The sequence below is a fragment of the Camarhynchus parvulus genome, chromosome 6 (assembly GCF_901933205.1).
Source record: "Camarhynchus parvulus chromosome 6, STF_HiC, whole genome shotgun sequence".
Taxonomy (NCBI): Eukaryota; Metazoa; Chordata; class Aves; order Passeriformes; family Thraupidae; genus Camarhynchus; species Camarhynchus parvulus.
In genome coordinates, this window is record NC_044576.1 from 23,130,785 (window position 1) to 23,153,099 (window position 22,315).

The following is a 22,315-nucleotide window of genomic DNA, read 5'->3' on the forward strand; positions in this document are numbered from 1 at the left end:
GAACCAGATGCCTTGATTCCAGTGGCAGAGAAAGATTCAGTTCACAGGGACTCGAGAACAACAGCCACAAACATGAGAGACAATAACTGAGAGGTCGCTTTCACAAAAAGATGTTCTTGTTGATCAACAAAGGGGTCCTTTAACTACACACGATTATTTCTCCTGTATTTCTGTGGAAAAATCATCCTGACTTCTTTACTGAGCTATTTCTCACTAAAATCCTCAGTAAAAGAAGAATCCCAGAGATTTCATGTTATTCCAGCTAACAATACCACACTTAGCTCCAGTGGAGACTCTGGTATTGAATTACCCTTCACCATTCAGCCTCTTAATTGAAATTTGTCATTCTAACAACCTCAGAGCACATTCAGCAATTTCACTATCATCAACTATAATTCTGAGGCTGACATAGGAAACATGGCATAGAAACACAAGAGCTCAATTTTAAATTGGCTAAAATAAAGTTTATTTTACTGTTACAATATATAATCTTTTATTAACATAACTCACGAGGTGTTTACAAAATAATCTCATTTTCTGCTGCATTTTAAACACTACTTTTATACAAACTTTAAAGGTAAAATAGGAGTTTGTAGCTAAAAAGGCTTTTTGTTACATATTTAGAAGCATCATGAGAGTTAATTCAAACAAAATTTTTTTTTCTTATGGTGCCACCTTCACAGACAAAACAATGTTTAGTGTAAAGACCTGAGGGAGGATTCGTGAAAGCTTTCGTTAGACAAAGGATGCCAGTCCTCTTTGGCTGACAGTGAACAAACACATTTGAGCCCTTACAGCCAGGAGGGCCAATGGAATCTGGTAGTGCTTTGGGAAGAGTGTGGCCAGCAGGTCAAGGGAAGTGATCCTACCCCTCTACTCAGCCCTGACAAGGCCACATCTGAAGTGCTGTGCCCAGTTCTGGGATCCTCAGTGCAAGAAGGACAAGGAGCTCCAGGAGAGGGTCCAGCAGAGGCCATGAGGGGTTGTTCTGCTCCTTAGGGACACCCAAATGTCCCTCGCTGCTCCTGGTAATGTCCCCTCCATGCCTGACTGGCTGCCAAGGGCTTCCAGGCCTGGATGGAGCTTGGGGCCGCTGCTCAGGTGTCCCCAGACTCCAGAACCCCTGGACAGCTCAATCAAACCCTCACCCCTGCACTTAGCTCAGTTGCTGCTGCTGTCTCACCAGCTGACTGAAAGAAAGAAAGGAGGACTGGAAGAAGAAGGAAATTCTCTACATTGAGGGTGGCAGAGCACTGAACAGGCTGCCCAAGGAGGATGTGGAGTCTCCCTCTCTGGAGACATTCCAAACCCACCTGGACACATTCCTGTGTCTCCTGCTCTGGGTGACCCTGCCTTGGCAGGGAGGTTGGACTGGATGATCTCCAGAGGCCTGTCCAACCCTAACAGTTCTATGGTTCTGTAACTTAGGTGCTCTGAAATGCCTTACAAAGGAATCTCTTCCCTTTCCCTGCACTGACTGTAGGGGAGGGAAGCAGCCTGGTGCCTAATGGAAGCTTTAATGAATCCCCACACTGATGACCCAGCATGCAGCATGACCATAACACACAGAGCCCTCTGGTCCTTAATGTTGCACAAATGCTTCTTCAAACAGAAGAAAATTTGAAGTGTTACAGTTGTCACCAAACCTAATTTTAACATGTTAAAATTAAAGTCACCTAATGTCTTCTGTGAATCTGGTAGTAACAGGCAGGTATTACATTATTTAACCCTGATCTCCACTACAATGCACTAAAACACCTTAGAAAGAGTGGGAAAAGTGACCATTTTCACAGCTGCTGGAAAGGTATGTGCTAAAGTGAATGGATTTATGCGTCTGACAGTCAAGACAAGTCAGCTGACAGATTTTACATGATAGCAGATTGACAGTGATTACTTTATATACAGCAAGCAGGTAGAAAGAGGTGCTACTTTTATTTTTTTTTCATGCATAGTTTAACCAGCTTACAGCCAGCTCATCTCCATTCAGACTAGAGATGCATGATCCACCATTTGGTATAAGCCAAACTACCAGCAAATATATTTCCAGTGCAAACAAAATTGTCTTTCTTCAAGAAAAACAACAAATTTAATGCTACTTCTCAAAAAACAATGCTTATGCTGCATTATTTTCTACCTATTTTGGTCTGCATTTCTGAAGTTTCCTTCCTCTCCCCAAATCACATCCAAAGACAGATGATCACAGTATATTTTTTAGGCAAATGACTGTCTCTTTCCCAAAACAAATCATACTGCTCATTGAAGATCATCCCTGAGAGCACTGTTCTAGCTAGACACTTAGACAGCCAGAGAAATCTCAGAGCTTAGAGGAAAAAAAGGCTGTTCACCCTGCGAAATCTTGTGGTTTTAGAAAGTAAAAAAATTAGCTACTTGGAGCATTTAATTTCCCTGAGCTGAGTGAAATTTGAAGACAGTAATCAGTAACATGAAGCATAGCAACATCTACAGCTGTACTTAGAGAAGCTGCAATTTTTTACAGTGGTGAAGTCAGACGTTACATTACAAGCACACAGCAGTGAGTGGTGGTTCCTTTCACTCGCTTCCTGCCACAGGAAATGCGACGGCTTCTTTGGTGAGAAACAGCACTGAAGAAGCTCCATGACTTCAGATCCTTTTGCCTTCTGATATTCCAGACACCTTTAAGTTAGTGGAGACACCACCAGGCCATAGTGCAGTACAAGTAGACCATCCTAGAGAGAACAGAAAGAAGCTGACTCACAATAGCACCTTCCCTTCTCCCCGTGGCGTTTCTGTCACCAGCTGGTACAGCTGCTGCATGGCAGGACCCCAGGAACAATCTCACCAGTTTATACTGTGTCCCTTCTATATGGAGAATGCAAACTTTGAAGCATCAAGGCAAATAATTGTATTCCCCTCTCCTCTTTGAGATGGAAAAGTGTGTTAAAAAAAAAGATAAAATCTGGTAGTGCTTTTATAATAAAGTTATAATGGCATTATCAGGCTCTTGTTTACAAGTTGTGCTGATTTCCACATGGCATTGTGGAGCAGAAAAAAATGTAATCCACTAAGCAGTTCTAGAAAGTGCTGCCAAAAGTTGTAGCACAAGAGTCCAGGCTACCACTATATACAGTTATTAAGTAATAAATGCATTGGATTAAAAAAACTCCAAATGAAAAACGATTACTTTATTAACTCATGTTTCTCCTCTTCAAAGACTGCTTGACATAATAAAAAATCCCTTCACCTGTGAAACAGGACACTTCTGAGTCACCAGTCTTACTTATGTCACTTAAATCACAGGCAGCTGCTGAAAGACCTAGCACTTAGTCTGCTTCCACCACAGAGCCACTGGGAATCTGACATTGCATTACACCTACTTATATGGACTTCAAAAAAAGTTCTTTTGTGAAGAGAGAACTACATTAGTACCAACTGATGTGTTAGGATTTTTACTGTATTTTGCTTCAGATGTTTTTACCTGTTAAGACACAGGCTGTAAGAGAATGTATTAGTACCAACTCACTAACTTTTCTTCATCTTCCTGCCCTGTTAATAACCAGGAACTCATTGCTAATTCCTGAAAGGATACAGGAGCTTTAGCTCACTGGGTGACTAACATAAATTGGGATAGCAGCATTGCAAGGCAGAACAGGTTCTAAGAGGTTACTCAGGAACCTCTTGGCACATGAAAACGTTGTCATACCTTCCCAAAGGTACTTATACCTTGTGCCCATTAGTTCCTTCAAAAGAGAAAATAAGACACATTCAAAACTTTATTTTTGGGGAAAAAATTGTGGTCAAAACCAGTTTTTCTTCTATTTTCCAGTTTCTTAAAGGGAAGAAATATTTATACAAGAAGAAAATGCTACAATGTATTCTTTGATAAATAATTTTGAAATGGTACATTTGGCAGTAGGACATTTAAAGGAAATAGCCCTGTTAAACCCAAGGCCAAACTCACTGCAATTCCTTTTCTACAAAGAGAGGCTGACAGTTACCCCAGTACTGGCACTTCTTACTCTGTAATTATTCACTTGTAAAGGATTACACATTTCTATCTATGTTCAGCTGCTTTCTCTAGATACTGTTATTAAAAGGAAGTCCAAACAGAGAATGACCTCTCACTGCCCATTACAAATCTCAAGGCTAACTCAGACAGGCACAAAAGAAAAGCAAAGCTCTCCAGTGTCCTTTGACACACATTTGTGACCCTGACCTAAAAAAAATGCAAAGGATCCCACCTGTTACACCCAACTATAAATTTCAGAGTGGAACTGACAGCCCAAAACATCAAAGCACACACCCCTTTTGATGTTCTAAGAGCAGCAGCAACAAGAAGTGCCCCACTTTCCAAATTCAATAACCCCATAGCAAAGAGTAAAACACTTCCATAGGAAATGTGTGCTAGAAGGTCACAGTAATTAAATTAGAGCACAGTTCTTCCTGCCTAGCTCAGGAGACCAAAAAAACAGCACAGTAGCATTGGGTTACAAAAAGGTGAGAGCTACAAAGAGACCATTATAATCTGCCAAACCTCTGTGCCAAGGGCCAAGGACATCAAGGAAGCTACTCCTTTTAGCGTTTCCCATGTGTGAGCTCATTATATCCATCAGTGATGCAGAACTCTGAGAGGGCCCAGTTTTAGACAAGTGAAAATAACCAGCAGCTTGGATCAGGTTGCATTTGTGCAGCAGAGGGGAGGAAGGTACTACTGGGAAGAAGTTATATTCCCTTTTAGTTAATAACAAGCTTCCTTTCTCAGCTACTTGATCAAACCCATAATTACAGGCAGATCTCGATGCCTGGTAACAAAATTGAGCCTTTAAAAGTCTCTGTAAGTGTCTTTGATCACTCCTTGCAGTTTAGTCCACAAGTTTTACACTGTTTAAAAAATTAAAAAAGCAAAGTTGTTTCTTACTGTATAAATTCTGTCAGTGAGTTTTTTATGTTTTTGCCCTAAACAGAGCTAGAAATCCTACTTTCAGCAAATTAGGAAGCCAATTTCAGAAATGTCAAAATATCTTGACATCTACAAGATTAAACAAGATTTATTCCTGATTCTTTTTTAGCCTTCTATCAACTATCAGAAATGAACATGTTAATTGCTCATATTCAACGAAAATTAGTTGCCTATTTACCCAAATTAAAACAACCCAAATAGGTTACTATGGGATCAGTGTCAGGAATATTTATTTTATGATCATATCACATTTGGTCTTCCCACACTTGTTGGAAAGGCAGAAATGTATCCAGAAGAGCTAAAATCCTGCTAGCTTGCACTTCCAGGAGACTTTCATTTACTCAGGCTCTAAGGCATCATTATACAGTGCTAGTGAGCAGGAAAAAAAAAGAAAAAGAAATACAACACCCAAAATCTTCACAAACAAATCTTAAGAATCATTCAACATAAGTAAAAGCCACTCGGAGCACCACAGTGTTTATGGTTCAGAACAATAAATCACACACAACACATGTGATGCTGCAAATGCTACCAAAGAATGCACATTAAAATTAATATATTTGCCAATGAGAAACTTATCTGCATTTTTATAATCACTTTTCCCAGCAAAAAGAATAACTGCTGACATGAATGAACTTGCAAGTGAAAAATGTGACTCAGAATAGCAGCTATTTTTCTCCTCTAACAGTGGTTGTACTCATCTAAATAAAAGAGCCCAATGTTTATTCCTCCAAATGACTTTCTGTTGCAGAAGTAGTTACTGAAGCTTTTTTCTTTGCATGAAGCATCTACAATGAACCTCAGAAACCTGTAAATGACAACAGCAGTATTGAACAGTGTCTCAGCATTCTGGTGAGAGCAGTTAGGGACATTCCAAACTCCAGCACTGATTTGGAAAGGCTGGAAAGTTACAAAGGCACAAGATGCCCTTGGAGTTTAATGTAAAATTCATCAAATGTTCCTCTGTACTTGTAGTTTGACTGGCCAGGACAACTGTGCCCCTCACTGAATTTCAGATCCTGGTGAGAAACAAACAACCCTCACCATTTTAGACTTGACCCATTTGTTGGGATTTTTTCATGGCTAATTATCTAAAAATATTTTCCAAGGTTTTTTAAATTGTAGAAATGCATCCTCTTGATTTCAAAAAAAAAATTATGTTAGACTAAAAAGCATGAAAATGTCACAATTATTTCAATATGGAAAAAGAAGCAACACTACTACTGTAACTATTTGGAATCCTTAGAGATCTTCTAACAATATGAAGAGAAAATAAAGATGAACCTGGTCTTTCAAATTTCCTGTTGAAAGCGACAATGAAAGAACAAGACTTCACAATAAGCCAAGATGTCTCTTTTCTATTTATTTGTCCAATAGAGAAGCCTTGAGAGAATTAACAGCTAGCATACTGATTTGGTAATAAATGAGATTTGAAACATCACTGGAGAATGCATCCTAAGGCAACTGCTCTCTTTGTGGAGCTGCTGACTGGTGCTTTATCACCAAACATCAATCAGGCAGACCCAGTTCTGACAAGAAATGAAACTGCTGCAGTATTCCTTGAAGTGCTCCCCCAAGAGCATTTCTCATATATGAAAAGCTTTCGTGCTAAGCTCAAGTCTAAAACCATACATGTGACTATACCCCTGGACTGAGAAATGTATCATCCCCTGCCATTTACTGAAGCTTTCAGTAGAGAGCACTTCCATCACTTTGTGCTGATTGCTGAATTTACTTGCAATGACTCAGTATCAGAAACAAGCTGGTTACCAGTACCCACTTCCTCTACTTTCCATCCCCTGCTCCCCAAACTAGATTAGGTTACATTTTGATTTCTTCTTTATTTCATTTCTTCTTTCATTTCTTCTTCTTCAACTAAGACATTAGGTGTGGAATTTATTCCCTTCAACTGCAGAAACAGCACAAGCCTCATAGATTTTAACATTTGCCAATATTAACATGAGCCAAACACCTCTGCCCTGACTCTGGGACCCCTCCTAGTGATGCAAATCAGGTACAAATGATGCAAAGTCCAAGATATCTCAAATTCAGCTTTTTACTTCCTGCCTCCAACACAGAAGCCTTCCTGTAGCATAAGAGAGCTCAGCAGAAATTTTAAATGTAAATGTTTGTGCATGTACGTGCACAAACAAGCGAGAACTGATTTTGCTACTATTTTAGCCCTTCTGGTATCTCCTAGGATTGCTTTCCAAATAAAATACCAATCTAATCCTATTTCTTCCTACTGTATTAAATATTAACTTTTCAGACTAAGTTCAGATTAAGATACAATTTACCATATATCACAATTTTACATCTCTATCTAATGATGCACTTGGCAGAGTACTTCATTGTTTCTGCAGTACTTCTAAAATGGTGTGGTTCTTTAAAAATGCTCTGAAAAGATTCACAAAGAATTTTAAAAAAATGCTTTCTTATTTGCAAAGTCAGCAACACTAAAGACAGGAAGTTATCAACAAGAAATAGCTGGCCATACACTCATGCTGTGACCAGAGCCAATACAATATGCATCAAGCACATTTACTGCATTCATTACCCTCTATCTGTGGTTTGTGTTTTTATAAGCAAGTTTATTCTCCTGACCCAGTCACAAAGATAGCCACAGTCACAAAGATCCCAAAAATTTGGGATTTGTCTTCTAATTTCCTGCAGAGATGCAATTGCCAGAGAGGAAAAACAAGGAATGTTCATTGAAAGAATGACTGGTACACTTTATCATTGGTAAGGTAGCAACTTGTTTTGGGGGGGGGAAAACCCCCAAAACAGAACCCAACACAAAACTCTCATATCCAGAACATCATGAAACCAAGAAGAACATGGTGCACTTTGTCAACTCTACTTACAAGATAAAAATGATTTTGCATAAACTGGAGAGATTTTTCTTAGTGACTTCTTCAGACAAGCTGGTGCTACCTGAGGGCTTAAGAGAGGTCTTCTGTTTTGAAACAGAAAACCTGGAACAAATCCCCAGCTGCCACATACCTGTACTGCACTCTCCCCTATGACCTGACGAATTTCCCTCAGTGTCTGATAGTGCTCCAGCAGGTGATCACCACATATTATATCCACCTGGGAAAAAACACAAGCATGGTTAAGGCTAACTTGCCTTTGGAGTAGCAAAACAGTATCCAAGCCCTTTCAATTTTATTAGCAGAGTTCAATGCTAGCATGTTAGACACTAAAGCCATCTTTGCCTCTGTTGCCCAAATGTATTTAGCATTCACAGCACTACTGCACCACCCTAAAGCCTTTCAAGGCCCTGACCTGGGCTCACTGCTGAACAGAGAGGACAGTTTATTGTTTCACTCTGTTTGGTGTGTCCACTGAAACAAGCTCTTTAGTAATAGCTGTGATGACTTTAATGGGTATTTAGAGCACGTATTAGAACAACTACACAAATATCTGCCATCATTCATCAGTTGCAAAAGAGGGAAACTTGTTCGTGCCACCAAAAAAAAGAGCCACTGCCACCCTCCTTCTTATCTCGAGGGAGAAAACACCTGACTATTTCCACTAAATACTGTGGAAGAAGTGCCTTAGTAGAAAGGAGCATCTTGGTGCATGCCACTGTCAGCAGTTACATGACAGTCCCCTTTCAGCATGCACTCAGTCAGTATTCCTGGGTGCAGCTGCAGGGCATTCTCAGCAATTCCATGCATTGTCCTCTGCTGCAGCTGAACTCTGTCAGTGGTGCCTGCAATTCCATGGGAGGCACTTGTTTAGTAACTGCCCACAAAAGCAGTAATTTTGTGGAAAACACAAACCTTAATCAGGTATTTTGAATTCCTTGTCTTGATTATTATGGAAAATAGGCTTCTCTATAAAGTTACCATGTATTTACAGTGTATAATGTAAATCCAGTCTCTAAGATTCCAAATTAGAGCAGCTAACACAGCACTGTTTTTCTCTCCCAACTGGAGCTTGCTTACATTTTCCTTATGAGCAATTTCTAGATAAGGAAATGAGAGTGCTCCCATCTATGAATTGACAAGACCTCAAAATTGAAGATAAGAGCATTGACAATGTGCAGTCCCACAGCTTTCTGCAAGGGAGCTGCCTAAGCTCTGCCCCTGCAGCAGTGGGAGCACACTGCAGTATCATGATGTATTACTTTATACAGCCACCATCCACCACAGGATGTGCTCTGTGCTGCAGCTGTTCCACTCCCCCAGATTTATCTTCTTCTGCAGGCTGACCCACTACCTCTGTCTTGTTCTTCATGGAAAGATTTAGTAAGATTTGTGCTGGCAGACCACATAGTTCTGAGACTTGGGAACGCAGAAATTTTACTCCTCAGAGGTTCAAAAAGACTAATTTACTGCACCACCAATATTGTATAAGAATGATGCAGAATACTCTCTTTGTGTTTGATTCTTAATGTGCAGAAGATGTAAACTCCTTTGCAGCACTTCTGCTTTTAGCTTCCAGGAAGTGAAAATTTCTGTGGACATAACAGTAAATACTGACTAGCTATTGATCCATATATACTCATATACTTAACATCAACACTTGATGTATTTAACATAGTACTCAAAAATGTATTTATTTTCCTTTTGGAAAACTGTCTGCAGTTCTTTCTGCTATCTTCCATGCATTTTTAACCTTCCTACAGTTATTACTGCAGGAAGACAAACATGACTGCTTTGCTTTCCAGACATATGAGTTTAATTACTTTTGCTTGTAAGCTTACTTCTACAAGTTTTATAGCATAAGGCACTGAAAACTCAATCGTGCTCCCAATGAAACATATCACATAAATGTTTTATATATTCTACAGAAATAGAAAATCTAATCTGTCTGACCAATAGAGGATGCAAATAGACAGTCACAGCTGCTGAGAATCTCTCAAAACGGAATTAGAAGGCTTGTTTGAAAGTACACTGTTTTACCTGCTGCTCCAGTTTCAAACAGCAGTCATTAAAGAGCCAGTGTCTAATAATAAATTGAGACAAGTTTCACACATTTAAGGTATTACAGTTCTCTGAATACCAAATGCTCAATCTCCTAATTCCACCCCCAAAGCCTGAAATTCTGCCTGCTAATTGTTATACTAGCACTTCTTCTATAAGGACAAGAGAATAAAACATACAGTGAAAAAATAAATCTCAGGTCAATGCAAAAAATAAGTTGTGAAATGTGTCTCAGAGGAATCCTTGTGTCATACAGGAATTTATATGTTCCATTACAAAAGAGGCACCAGCACCACCAGTGCTATGAATTTACTAAAATTTCAAATGACTGGTAAAATTGAAGCCAAATACTACTGATTGCCTGAGACAGCAGTAACTGCAGCTTGACAGTTTGTTGAAAGGAAGTATGAAAGTGAATCTGCTGAATACTCAATCATTTCTGTTAAAATTCTTATTAAAGTAGGTTTTGCATTATGCCATTTCTTTTCTTTTGGTGACATGTCTGCTATTAGAGCTATTTCTCTAAAAGCCACCATAACAGACAATTATAAATTCATGCTCACTAAGTAAGACAGATATAAAAATAGAGAAAGTTCATGCAAGGGACACCTCACATAAGACTCATCCTAAGGGAGAATGTGCCCAGAAAGCAGTAGGCTTCAATCAATATTTTCTATACGAACTCATACTACCTAGGGAAAGACAAGGAAAAACCAAAGTTTTAGAGAGTGACATGAGTATTTGAGCCAGTTATTTAAAACGCTGTCAGAATTTCCCATTTCCTCTAGCTGCTGTTTACTTTCCAGAGGCCCTGGATGCGTTTATTCCAGGGTCCAAGACTGGCAAAAAGAAACTGCATCAACAACTGCACTGTGTATGAGCACAGAGTCCTATCTCCGAGTGTCCCCCCAGCCTGCAGTTCACACACTCTTAGGAATGCACATCTGGTAACAGAACATTTCTGTTCCATCAGCCACATTAATGGATTCCAAGCAGCTGAGCTGCAAGTCCTTCAGCAGCTTCTCTCATCCTTACAGAAGAAATAGCAGGAAGGAATACTGCTGTTGCAGGAGGAGCTCAAAGGAAATCACACTCTAAAGAAAACTTCTGATGCCAAAGACAAGAATCTACTGGGTTCCAAACACCACAACCTGTATTTAGCTCCTATCAGATGTTACCCTACTTATCTATTACTGGCAACTCCAGTTTCTAAAAAAATATTTTCACCCTCTCCCAACAAATTCCAGCAAGAATATTCAAGAGAGGCCTTGTCATTAGAAGTATACATAAACTCATACAGAAAAATTAGTCGTTGCCCAAAGCACAGAGTTCAAAACAAAGCATCAGAAACAGGAAACTACAGTCTGCCAGCTCTAGTGGTAGATAAAAATAAATGAAGCCTTAACCTTCAGATAAACTAGGGAATTTAAATCATAATCCATTTGCAAATGCAATTACAAAAGTCTGAAAGCAATTTGAAGCCTTGGAATTAAAAAAAGAACAAGGGCAGCTCCAAAACTGCTTTTTAGACTTCTATATATACTGCCACACATGAGCCAGATGGCTTATTTCACATTTTCATTAACCTAAATCCATTGCACTTGTGCAGGTCAATGAAGAAGGGCAAGTATTAGCTCAAATTCCACATGAAAAGATTAAGTCAGAGATGTCCAAGCAGAGCCAGGAGTTCAGGGGGTGAGTAACATACGTTCTATCACTTGGTCACCAAATGAGCTCTAACAGGGAATGACTGAAACATTCTCAAACAGGACTTTTGCAGACTGTCAAACTCAGCTGATATTCAGTAGGAACTGACTGCATTCACAAAACAACCACACCTAGTGTCCTTACCAGAAGTTTCGGTAACAAAGCCAAAAAAGCAATTGATATTCTGAGGAGATAAAGGAGGAAACACTCTGTGCCTTCCTTACAGTCAAATCTTTCAAAGTCCGAAGTAAGACACAAGTCAACTCTGTTGCAATAAATTTTCTGTAGATAAATGTAGTACTAAATGTAGAAACTTCCAAGCTTCCCAAGGAAACCAAATTCTTGGACTCCAGTCCCACACTAAACACACCAAACTCAAGAGATTTTATATAAAAATCAGTAATTTTAGGTAATTAAGAGAGCTGGAAAATAAGACTAAAGAAGTAATATTAAAAGGAAGAGCTTGCTGTCCAAAGTTAGTATCTATTTCTTTTTTAACACACTTTGGGAAAGCTGACAGGAAATGAACCACTGCGGTCCTCAACACTTCCACTCAACTAAAAAAGCAGCAAAGAATCTTCTACATTTAAATTCTTTGCACATATGGCTTGTAACCTAGTTCTCTAAATTTTTCTGCTTGTGCTAATTCAGAATCAGGTTCTCCCTAATTTTGTTTTAGTTTATTAGCCATCCTGGGAAGCTGGAGGAACACATGATTCATTAGGCTTATTAATCCTCAATGACATATCTGACATCTCTTTCACTTTCTGCATGTTTACCAACAAACCATCAGCTTCAGCTCTGTGTACTACCATGAGAAGATAACAGCTCAGTACATTCACTCCTTTAATCTTAGTCCCCATATGACAAAGAAATGATCACTCAAGCTAGAAAGAAATACTTCCAGCTTTGTTTCCTGAATTTCCAAATTTTTTAAAGATGAGCCTAAATATCAAGACAACAGTCATGACTTGGGGCATAAAAATCAACTACAGGTTTCTAATGACCAAAAAAATACTTGCTGAAAAAAAAAAAAGGGGAGCACATCATTTAAGATGAGAAAAAAAGGCAGCCAAGGCATCTGTTTGTAGAAAAAGAAGATTTATCATTTCCTCCAAACAGGCAGGGCTTGCACAGAAGAGACCAAGGATTAGAACCAGCCAATATCCTGCCTTACACCTTACACAATGGCAAACTAGATACTAGCAGAGTTAGGAGTGACTGGCTCAGCACCAAGAACATCTTGAGAAAGGACACCTATGAAATCATCAGCTTTTGAGATTTAGTAACATTTAACCATTTAACCAAGGAGATTGTATCTGTCTGGCAAAGTCCAAGTAGGAAGTAACTAATGAGTGAAAAAATCTCAAGTTCTCTAACAGATGATCTTAAGATGTTACAATCTGAAAGACACCCAGCACACAGGCCCAGGGTGATTTTGAAAGATGGACACCTGCAGTTTACAAGACAGATGCTCAGTATTCCTGAAAATTGAGATTCTGATGTACTCCTTAAGAAAATCCAAACAAACAAAACAATTCCTTCCCCTCAAATAAACAACGACTAAATAATGCAAGAAGTCTCCCCAGCCTCATTTTGAGGATACTTGTATTTGTTTAGAATATCAAGTCACCACCATGTAAAAGCTAGACTCCCACTGAGAGGACACCAGCAAATAAAAATACATTGATTCCTCTGCAGGATGAATAATTTATATTTGATTTGATTTTTCACCACTGGAAAGGTAAGCAGCATGAACACTCATTACTGAGGCACACAGACATTCTGTATTGTCCCACAGTTACTGCTGTATAAAAACAGCCCTAACTGCAAACCCAGCACTAAACTTCTACCATTTGTCTGTTCACAACAGCATCAGCTTGATCTTCCAGGAACTGACAGCTTTAAGAATTATTTACACACTACGGAACTCTTGCACTTTCCCAACTGAATGGCTGCTGAAATACACTGAAGAATTGGAAACTGGTTTTGACAAGCAGTTCCTCTCAAAATGGTTGAGAAATATGAAGCAATATTCTTTTGTACCATATTCTGCTCCTTTGAATACTTATTTGGAGAAAAGTGTCTGTATTTGCATTCATACATACTTCAAAACATCCATCCATAGTATAATTCTTTCTTAGCCCTTGTTTGCCTTCAGTTAAATTTTACTATTATTCACCTTGCAGCAGCTTGCATCATGCCTTTGCATGCTCCCACATTCCCATTTTCCTGTCTAGTTTTACCTTTGAAACAACAGAATCTCTTGGCTTTGAATTTCTTTGGCTGAAATTTTACAAGGCACTTTAGAAATTCTGTCTAGCTAGTAGAGTACTATGAAAATCTGAATAGGTTGCAAATGAGTTAGAAGAGTTGTTCCTTGCAGATCACAAAATTGCAAACACTAAATTTTTTAATCCTTACTGTATTAAAAAACTCTAACATTACTTTTAGAATCTAATGAACAATGGAAATGTCTGTCCAAAGCACAGACAACTTGTGACTGCTGCAACAAGAATGTACCTGACAAGCAGGGTCTAGATCCATTTTTCTTCTGAGGAATTTCTCCACATGTCCAATTGTTGCCTCCCCGGAAACACGCACAAACTTCTTTTCCAAAGGCTGCACAGAATAAATAAAGATATTAAGTTAAAGTTAAGTTAAAGTCAAAGGTTTTGGCACTAATTCCTCAGAAATTCCAAACTCAAGCAGCAGCCCAGTAACAGGGAAACAGCTTACATTTTTGAACCCTTCCCTGATCTACCTGCAGATTACCTCATAGGGAACAGACAAAATATGTATTAGGACTTCAGATGCTGTTAAAATATTTAAAAATTAATAAGCAACTGATTATTTTTAAATGTTTTAAACAGTCCTATGTTCTGTGTGGTCCAAAAACCCCAGGATAAACAAGGCAGAAAGAAGGGCAAATACGAGACAGAAAGGGTAGGAGGGGATACTGAAGATGAAAAAAGATGATGAAAAAAAATACTGTGAAATATGAGGATAAAAAGAAGAAAAAATGCTGGGTAGGTGTGATGTTATACAACAATAGGTTTGAAATACACTGTAATACAAGATTGGTTATTATTATTCTGATGAAAGCTTCAGCTGCACTCAGTATAAGAAAACCAAACTAAACTAAATATACTCAGGCTATAATTATTCCTGAAGTAAACTGTAAGAAAAAAATGTAATTATATTTGTACCTTAAAATTCCCTGTGCCTTCATTAGCTCTGAAAAAACAAAAGAGTAAATAGTCAACATCGCTAAGATTTTAAGTTATTAATATCCTCAAGCTCTTTATTATAACAGTGACTTATTGATTTATGAGTCTTGCATATCCAACTTATTTTCCAAACTGAGGCTCTTCCTTTCATTAAATTGCTATACATAAAATAATATTGGACTGAATTTATGTATCTTTTTCTCCTACCCTTTGTATTTCTGCATTTTTCTTATAAATTCAGTTATCTAGGATGTCAAGGTTTCTCTACATAAAATGTGAATAAAACCCAATGTAGCCTAAAGCCATTTTTAAACACAACGTAACACTAATTTTCATAGGAGTAGGTTGCAATATTGATGCTGCTTAAACCTCCACACTTCATGATCCTTGATATTTGGAACCTTAACAGTACCTAAGAAGTTACTGACAAAACACACCCAACCACCTCAGGGGCTCCCTGGGCAGGATGTTGGCCTTCCAGGCTGTTCATATGACAATATTAATGCTAATGCTGTCTAGGAACTCAGGAAAGCAGCATGTGTTTCTCTGGAATGTGAAATACACACAAACATGGCAAATAACCAAATTTCCAGCTGGCTTCAGCCAAGGTTCACTGATTTTCAGAGCCTGAGCATGTGATCTGTCATTGATCACCTATCTCCTTCTTGTAGCGCAATGCGTAAATCTCTCAATTAATTAAGGCCAATACACAACATTTCATTATTCTTGCATTGCATTAGCAAGCATGTACATATGAGAGAGGAAACACTGCAGCATTTTCATTGCACTGGAGAGGGCAAAAAATCAAACATTGCTACAAATCAGGAATCCATTTGCTATAGCAAGCAAATATAACACTTGTGCAGACCACACATTAAAGTGGCACTTCAAGTTACTATGATTATCTCCACCTCTAAATATGTACCAGGTATCAGACAAAACTAAGTAAATCTATCATGAACTAAGAAACAAACATAAAGAAAGCTTTCCCACTACAGCTGTCATTTTCTTTGATACAGTTCCACAGCCACTGGTGACCACATTATAACCCATAGAGACACAATGTAGACAGTTAGACTTTCAAGGTAACAATTTCTTTTGGCTGGTCCGATCTATTCCAAGTTTTCTTTCTCCAAAATGCTTTATTAATCTCTCATTGCCAAGATAATCTCTTTGATTTTAACAATATAGATTATCAAAGGTTAAAAAAAGTAATATAATTAAATAAATATTCATTTATTTAATAAATAAAAATTATTAAATATTTATTTATTTAATAAAAAAGTATTTTTTATTTATTAAAAAATAAAATACAAAGTAGATGGTGTTAAGACATCATCTTTTTTGTTAGAAACATTCTGTGCTTCCCTCCATATAAAAAAAACAACAAAAAACCCACAGTGGACAGTTCCATATGGTATAGATGATATTTGCACAGTATTACCTGCTTAGCTGCCAATGCTGGACATTTAAAATAAAACTACCAAAAAACCAAATATAACAGACAGATTCAAAAGTCATCTTGTTTCTCAGGCAGATAGAAGTTTACTAGGTTTGAGGTCTAAACTGACTTCTGCAAGTCAGGCATGAAGAAAATGAAAACTGACATTAAGGCAGGTATATGGATTCACAATGTTAAAGCTTCTATTATTTGAAAGTCACTGACTGGTTCCTGTGAGCACATCCAGCATTAACGGTGCTGCCACCCACAGGGATCAGGGACTGGAACAGACAGGGATTTCTCTGCTCAGTTTACTGAGACTGCACGACTTTGTTAAAAATAAAACACATCTACATTTTAAAACAATACTTCCTAGGAAGTATACATCTTAAACATTTAATTATCTGCATCCTCTACCTGTGCATAGCTGGCTGTCACTATTGCACTGTAAGTTAAAACTGGTTCCCCACTACTATTTGAGATGGAAGAAATGCACATTTAATGAAAACCAAGAGCCAGTTAATGGTTCATCACATGCTAGCAGCACCCTCATGTCAGTCAGTTGCTCTTACATTTGCCCACAACTCACCCAATAAACTCCAGAAGTATGGAAATGTCAAGTTCTGGTGGGATCCGGAACACTGAGCCCAGAACTTTTCGGGGTCTTCCTCGGCTCGGTGGAACTGGCTGTGGGACAGCTAAAATATTCAAGTAGCCAAAATGCAAAGATAACTTGAAATAAAAGCTGAATGAGATACTAGCATGCACTGAGCAAAACAGAATAGCTCACCAGGTAAAAAAGCCCATGCAATTCATCCTCTTTTTTATTACTAAATCAGCTGTTCCTACATTCTGTGCTGTGTACCTGAATAAGAATTTTAATAGCTTTCAGCACAGCACTCTCCAATGAGCTTTGTTTGATAGGAAGACACAAAATAATTAGAACAGTCCCCCACTGTTCAGCAGACTTTGAAGCTCTCCTTTTTACTCCTTTGTAATGTCTATTACTTATTAACAGCCAGAAAATAACATTAAGGCACATTTTATATATGTTTCCTGGTTGTAAGCAAAATATGTAGTTTAAAATAATTCAACAATGATCAGGGTTTAAGTGTTGTCAATTCATCTATTTTTGTAATCTGAGATCTGTGGCAAGTTACAATGTCCAGATAACTAGGAATCCCATATTTCCAGTAGTACTTCCATCTTCGGTTGTGAACTATTATTTTAAAGAAAGCCCTTAAGAATAAATTACATGATAAATATTTTCTTAACAGTGTTTCTTAAAGTGATTACAGCTCACCTGGTTTGGGCACTTCTAATCCTCTTTCTTTGTAGAAGTCATGCATTTGTTTTTTCTCTCCTGAAAAAAATGCACAATACAGGTTGAAATGTTTCATATGCTGAGATTATCCATTCTCATTGACCAATTTTCAATGGTTTGAGCAGCAAAAACTTTCCAAGTTTCTACAGACCTTCACAATCACTAGTATTTCATGAGGCTCAGACACTTAAGAAACCCAGACTAAGATTTTGTTAGTAAAAACTGGGAGAAAATCAGAGAAAGTGGCCATAAATAATACTGAAATAGCAAGAACTAATATCCTTCTGGCTGTCATGCCTTGTGACACGACACGGTATTTTATAACCTGTTCACATAGAGCACAGTACTTTTTATACTATATTTGTATATACACATATTTTTATACACACATATATATTTTACATATCAAAGCAAAACCATCTATAGTCCATACATATCCACTGGATTGTGTATTTCACTCAGCCCATCGAGGGGGACTGTGAAGGATCATTGGCTCCCAAAGTTGAAAATAAATGAGACAGTAAACACATCTAAAATCAGTCAAGTAACATGGCAATGAGGAAAAGATAGAAGCATTTGAGAAAATTGGTCTTGGCATTTTTTTCTCCAGAGGCAAGTGAACTTTTTACATAGAATGATACCATATAGTTCTACTAAAGTAAGAGGAACAAATTGTGAAATATTATCTGCATGTTTATCTGGATACAGTGACAGCTGTGTTTCATGAGATAAGGTACACACCACTACCACAATAGCATTTAGCAGCCAGAAAGAAGCCAGCTGTCACAGTTAATTAATTACAACTTATAACCAAACATCACAAAACTATTTTGAAGAGTCCAGAGTAGAAACAAGGCTTTGAATTACTCTGTTTTCTATTCTTTTCAATCACTAGATGGCAATGTTATAGAGAAAGGCACTTACTTTCCTCCAGATTGACAACTAATTTATAGACTATATCTTGCAGTTGTCGGTCCAGTCTATGAAATAGGAAAGAACAACAAAAAAAAAAAGTCTTTGGTGCAAGACAAAATGGTTGTAGTAAAGTGTAATAAAGATGCCAAATACAGCATTGAAATGGGATGTACATGGAGTGACAGCACCACCCTTCATGAACACCTCAAGAAACTAAAACTCAATTTTTTAAGTTAATTAATACACCATGCCAAAAAGTCTTCATCTTAAAAGGAAATCAAACCAAATAGTTAAGTGTTTGTATCACCAGTAAAACTGAGCAAATGCATAAAAATACCCAGGGCAGGGGTAACAAACCCTAGAAATGGATACAAACTAGATGAAACAATAAAGAATCTTTTTATCTTAATTATTGTAGTGAAACTCATACTAGTGAAGAACACAATGTGTTTCTTGCAACCATTCCTTTGTTTAAAATAGGAAACCACTATAAGTCTGTAGAACAAAACATTTAAAAGCAAGTAGCAAATCTATAAAAATGGGACCAATTTATTACCTGATATTATAGAGGGGCTGTGTCTGATGTACAACAATATTGCACTTTGGGCATCTGTTGCTATAGTAGAAGTGTCTCACAATGCAGCTTTTACAAACTGTAAAGAAAAGAAACCTCACAGGAGTCACATGTCCATTACACAGTGCCATCTGTTCAGGCAGAAGGGGTAAATACACCCAGACTTGCCATACCAAATTTGTCAGAGACAAAATGAAGTCACTGAACACTCCAAATCCAATGGATGCATGGGTGAGAGTTCAATGTGCATGTAGGACGTGAGCAGGGCTAAGGCAGAATATTGACTGCTGAAAAGCACCCTAAAAACACTTTCAGTAGACACAAGGCAAGAAATCATAACTCTGCCACTTTCATTGTGTTTTATAAGTCCTTTAAAAACCTGGAAAAATGCTATTAAGTGGAAATACCTAGAAAAAATAACCTATTATCAAGTCAGCTCCCCATCTGCCCAAACAGAGGAAACTTTTCTGTAACATTTACCAGGAGAGTTCTAACACACCACGACAGCTGCATTTGCAACTTTATGCTGTCCTTAGTAATAGTTGTTCCTCTCTGTAAATTGCAAACTGTGCTGAATATTTTGTGCTATAGAACAAACTAGTGAGTAGTGCTCCAAAAAAGGGAAAAAAAAAAAGAGAGAGAAAGTTTTCCCTCTATGCAGCATGAATGTTTGGGAGATTAGTAAACCAGGATTCTCAGATTCAGGTATGAGCATGGGTGTGGCTGAAAGAGTCAGCTTCACAGAAGGTGTTTTATTAGTTTGGAGAGAAAACAGTTCTTTAGCACTGGGAAAATTGCTGGCACTAGGATCCAGGGAGAAAAATAACAAGCACATTGAAATCAGTTATTCATTTCCCATCTGCTCCGTTCATCAGATTATGGACAAACTGTGCCATGGGTGCAGACCACTGTTTCTATATCTGAACTGGGACTTCCACAGGAGCTTATGGGGTTTTGTGAATTTACAAGCTCGCATCAACAACAGCTTAGGAAACTTTCCAGTCCATTAAAAGCAGAGCCACTCAACTTTCTTTTCTCACTTATACACTCTAATTCCTGGAGCCTACTTTAAAAAAAAATTAAGAAAATATATGTAGTAGCTCTGCTTTTGTCTTACTTGGGCTTCATCTTCTCCTACATCATCTTCCTTCTTAATATGGACAGCTGACTTCATGATTGATTGATTGAATATATCTTGCTTAAGGAACAGAATAAACACAACACACGTTCACTTCAAACAGAGAATTATTTTTCTGAACACAGAACATTTCAACAGCTGAACTGGTCTGAATTTGCAGCTAAACCCTCAGGCAGACAATACTGACAGATACTTACAGGTGTGCAGACATTCTGTTATAGTTGTAGCATCAATAAAGTAACCTTTGCAGATGGAACACAGGATGTAGGGGGTCAGCTCTGCGAGGTTTATCATACGCTGCAAACAAAAATTAGTGAGAGCTTGAATACACAGGCTAAGCCATGAAATTCCTTGATTGCAGCTTCCAAAATACCACAGCCTTACAACCATGGGAAAAAATGGGATCAGTATGTTAGAGGAGTGGGTTTTCCTAACAGATCAGTTGCTTCTCATGTAGAGCTCATTTTTTAAAGACTTTTGCCTAGTCTTCTAAATTGAGCTTTTTGACAACATTTGTTCCATGAATCTTACCTAAAAAGAAAACTTTAAACAATCAATCATTTTGGGAAAAGTTTTTTTTGATAAACTCTTTTAACAAAATATCACAAGCCAGCAAGCTTGAAGTGGATACAGGTGGCAAACAACATCTTTATTTGAAAATGCCCAGCAATGCTCAGCTGGAGTCCCAAATCAAGATATAGAGAGAGTTTGTATGACAAGAGACAGTCATCTCTTGTTTGTACACACAGTTATAAAATATACAATACACATAGAAGCAAAGGCTGAAATTTCACTGCTTCGAATCCTGGTCATGAAGAACATTCACCAGGAACACACACAAGTAGTTCCACAACAGCTTTCCTCACTGAATAACACTATTTCAAAAAAGAACAAATTTCTTCAACAGCGCCGATCTAAGATGTGTCTGAAAGAGGTGACACATTAATTCTTACGTTTCCTCTCGTCTCAAAGCCCGAGTAAAGGGTTTTCTTTCCCTCAATAGCACCATTCATTTCGCCCACGTGCCGCTATCTACCACCCTCAGCCACGCCGAGAGTTTGTAAGGGCTTCACTTACTTAAATGAGACAGATGAAGTGAACTCGGGTAATAATAAAATAAATATTACAATAATAATAATAATAATAATAATAATAATTTTTTTAAAAAGTAAAAATAATAAAAAGTCCATTATCACACGCGGGGCACGCCGGGAGCGGGGCCTGGCGTGCCCCGGGCACCCTCCCGCCCCCTTTACCTCCCGGTCGTCGTCCGAGTCGAGCTCCCCATCATCCGTTCCGAACCGAGCCCTGGTGTCGCCCTCCATCTCCTCTTCCTCCTCCTCCACCTCCTCTTCCTCGTCGTCTTCGTCGTCGTCGTCCTCCTCGCCGCTGGACTCCGAGCGACCCCGCTCGAACTCGAAGGGGTGGGAGCGCGACCCCGAGCAGCTGGGGGCCCCCTCCATGTCCTGGTCCTCATCGGCCGGGCCCAGGCCCTGGCCCGCGCCCGCTGCATCCCCGCCCGACAGCGCCGGGACCCCGGATCCGGTGTCTCCCTCCATGTCCACAGACCGGGGCTGGCACGGGTCGGTCCGCGGCCCGGGGCGCCTGCGTGGGAACGCCGCGGGGCACGCTGGGAAATGTAGTTCTACAGAACGCACGGCCGCGCTCCTGCACGTGCGCTGAGCCACAACCAGTTTGTTTTTATAGCCCCACGTTTTGGTTTTTTTTTCCCTTATTTTTTCCCCCCAAGCGACTCGCCAATGAACGCTTAATTTTTCCCGAAAGACTCTCAATCACACAATACCAGTTTCATTCAAAATAAGGTTTTAATTCTGTAACATAATTAAATTGCTTGGGTTGGAAGGGACCTTAGAAATCATCTAGTTCCAACAGCTTGCCATGGGCAGGGACACCTTCCACTAAAACAAATTCCTGAAAGCCCCATCCAACCTGTCCTGGGACACTTCCAGGGCTGGGGCACCCACAGCTTCTCTGGGCAACCTGTGCCAGTGCCAGTGCTCCACTCTCACAGTTAAGAATTTCTTCCTAATATCTAATCTAAACATGCTTTCTGTCAGTTTAAAGGCATTCTCCCTTGCTCTGTCACTACATGCCC

At 38.8% G+C, this 22,315-nt stretch overlaps 1 protein-coding gene across 2 annotated transcripts; it reads right to left on the reverse strand.

Annotated features, from left to right (window-relative positions):
- Window positions 1–457: 457 nt before the first annotated feature.
- Window positions 458–21,792, reverse strand: PCGF6 (polycomb group ring finger 6). 2 transcript variants are annotated; one of them, XM_030951631.1, is made up of 10 exons: window positions 21,456–21,792; window positions 20,397–20,496; window positions 19,044–19,140; window positions 18,497–18,552; window positions 17,552–17,611; window positions 16,838–16,946; window positions 14,787–14,814; window positions 14,101–14,199; window positions 7,943–8,029; window positions 458–2,708 (listed from the first exon to the last, which is right to left on the reverse strand). In XM_030951631.1, the coding sequence occupies exons 1-10, from the start codon at window positions 21,756–21,758 to the stop codon at window positions 2,658–2,660; spliced, it is 990 nt and encodes a 329-aa protein (XP_030807491.1). In that variant the 5' UTR covers window positions 21,759–21,792; the 3' UTR covers window positions 458–2,657. The 2 variants fall into 2 exon arrangements, with proteins under 2 accessions (XP_030807491.1, XP_030807492.1); XM_030951632.1 differs by lacking the exon at window positions 7,943–8,029.
- Between the last annotated feature and the right edge of the window lie 523 nt (window positions 21,793–22,315).

Coding starts and splice junctions, on each gene's coding strand:
- PCGF6 (XM_030951631.1), bottom strand. CDS start 21,758: ATGGAGGGAGACACCGGATCCGGGGTCCCGGCGCTGTCGGGCGGGGAT. Junction 20,497..21,455: donor ACTCGGACGACGACCGGGAG/GTAAAGGGGGCG, acceptor TTTTGTTTGCAG/CGTATGATAAACCTCGCAGA. Junction 2,709..7,942: donor TAGGGGAGAGTGCAGTACAG/GTATGTGGCAGC, acceptor TGTTCTCTCTAG/GATGGTCTACTTGTACTGCA.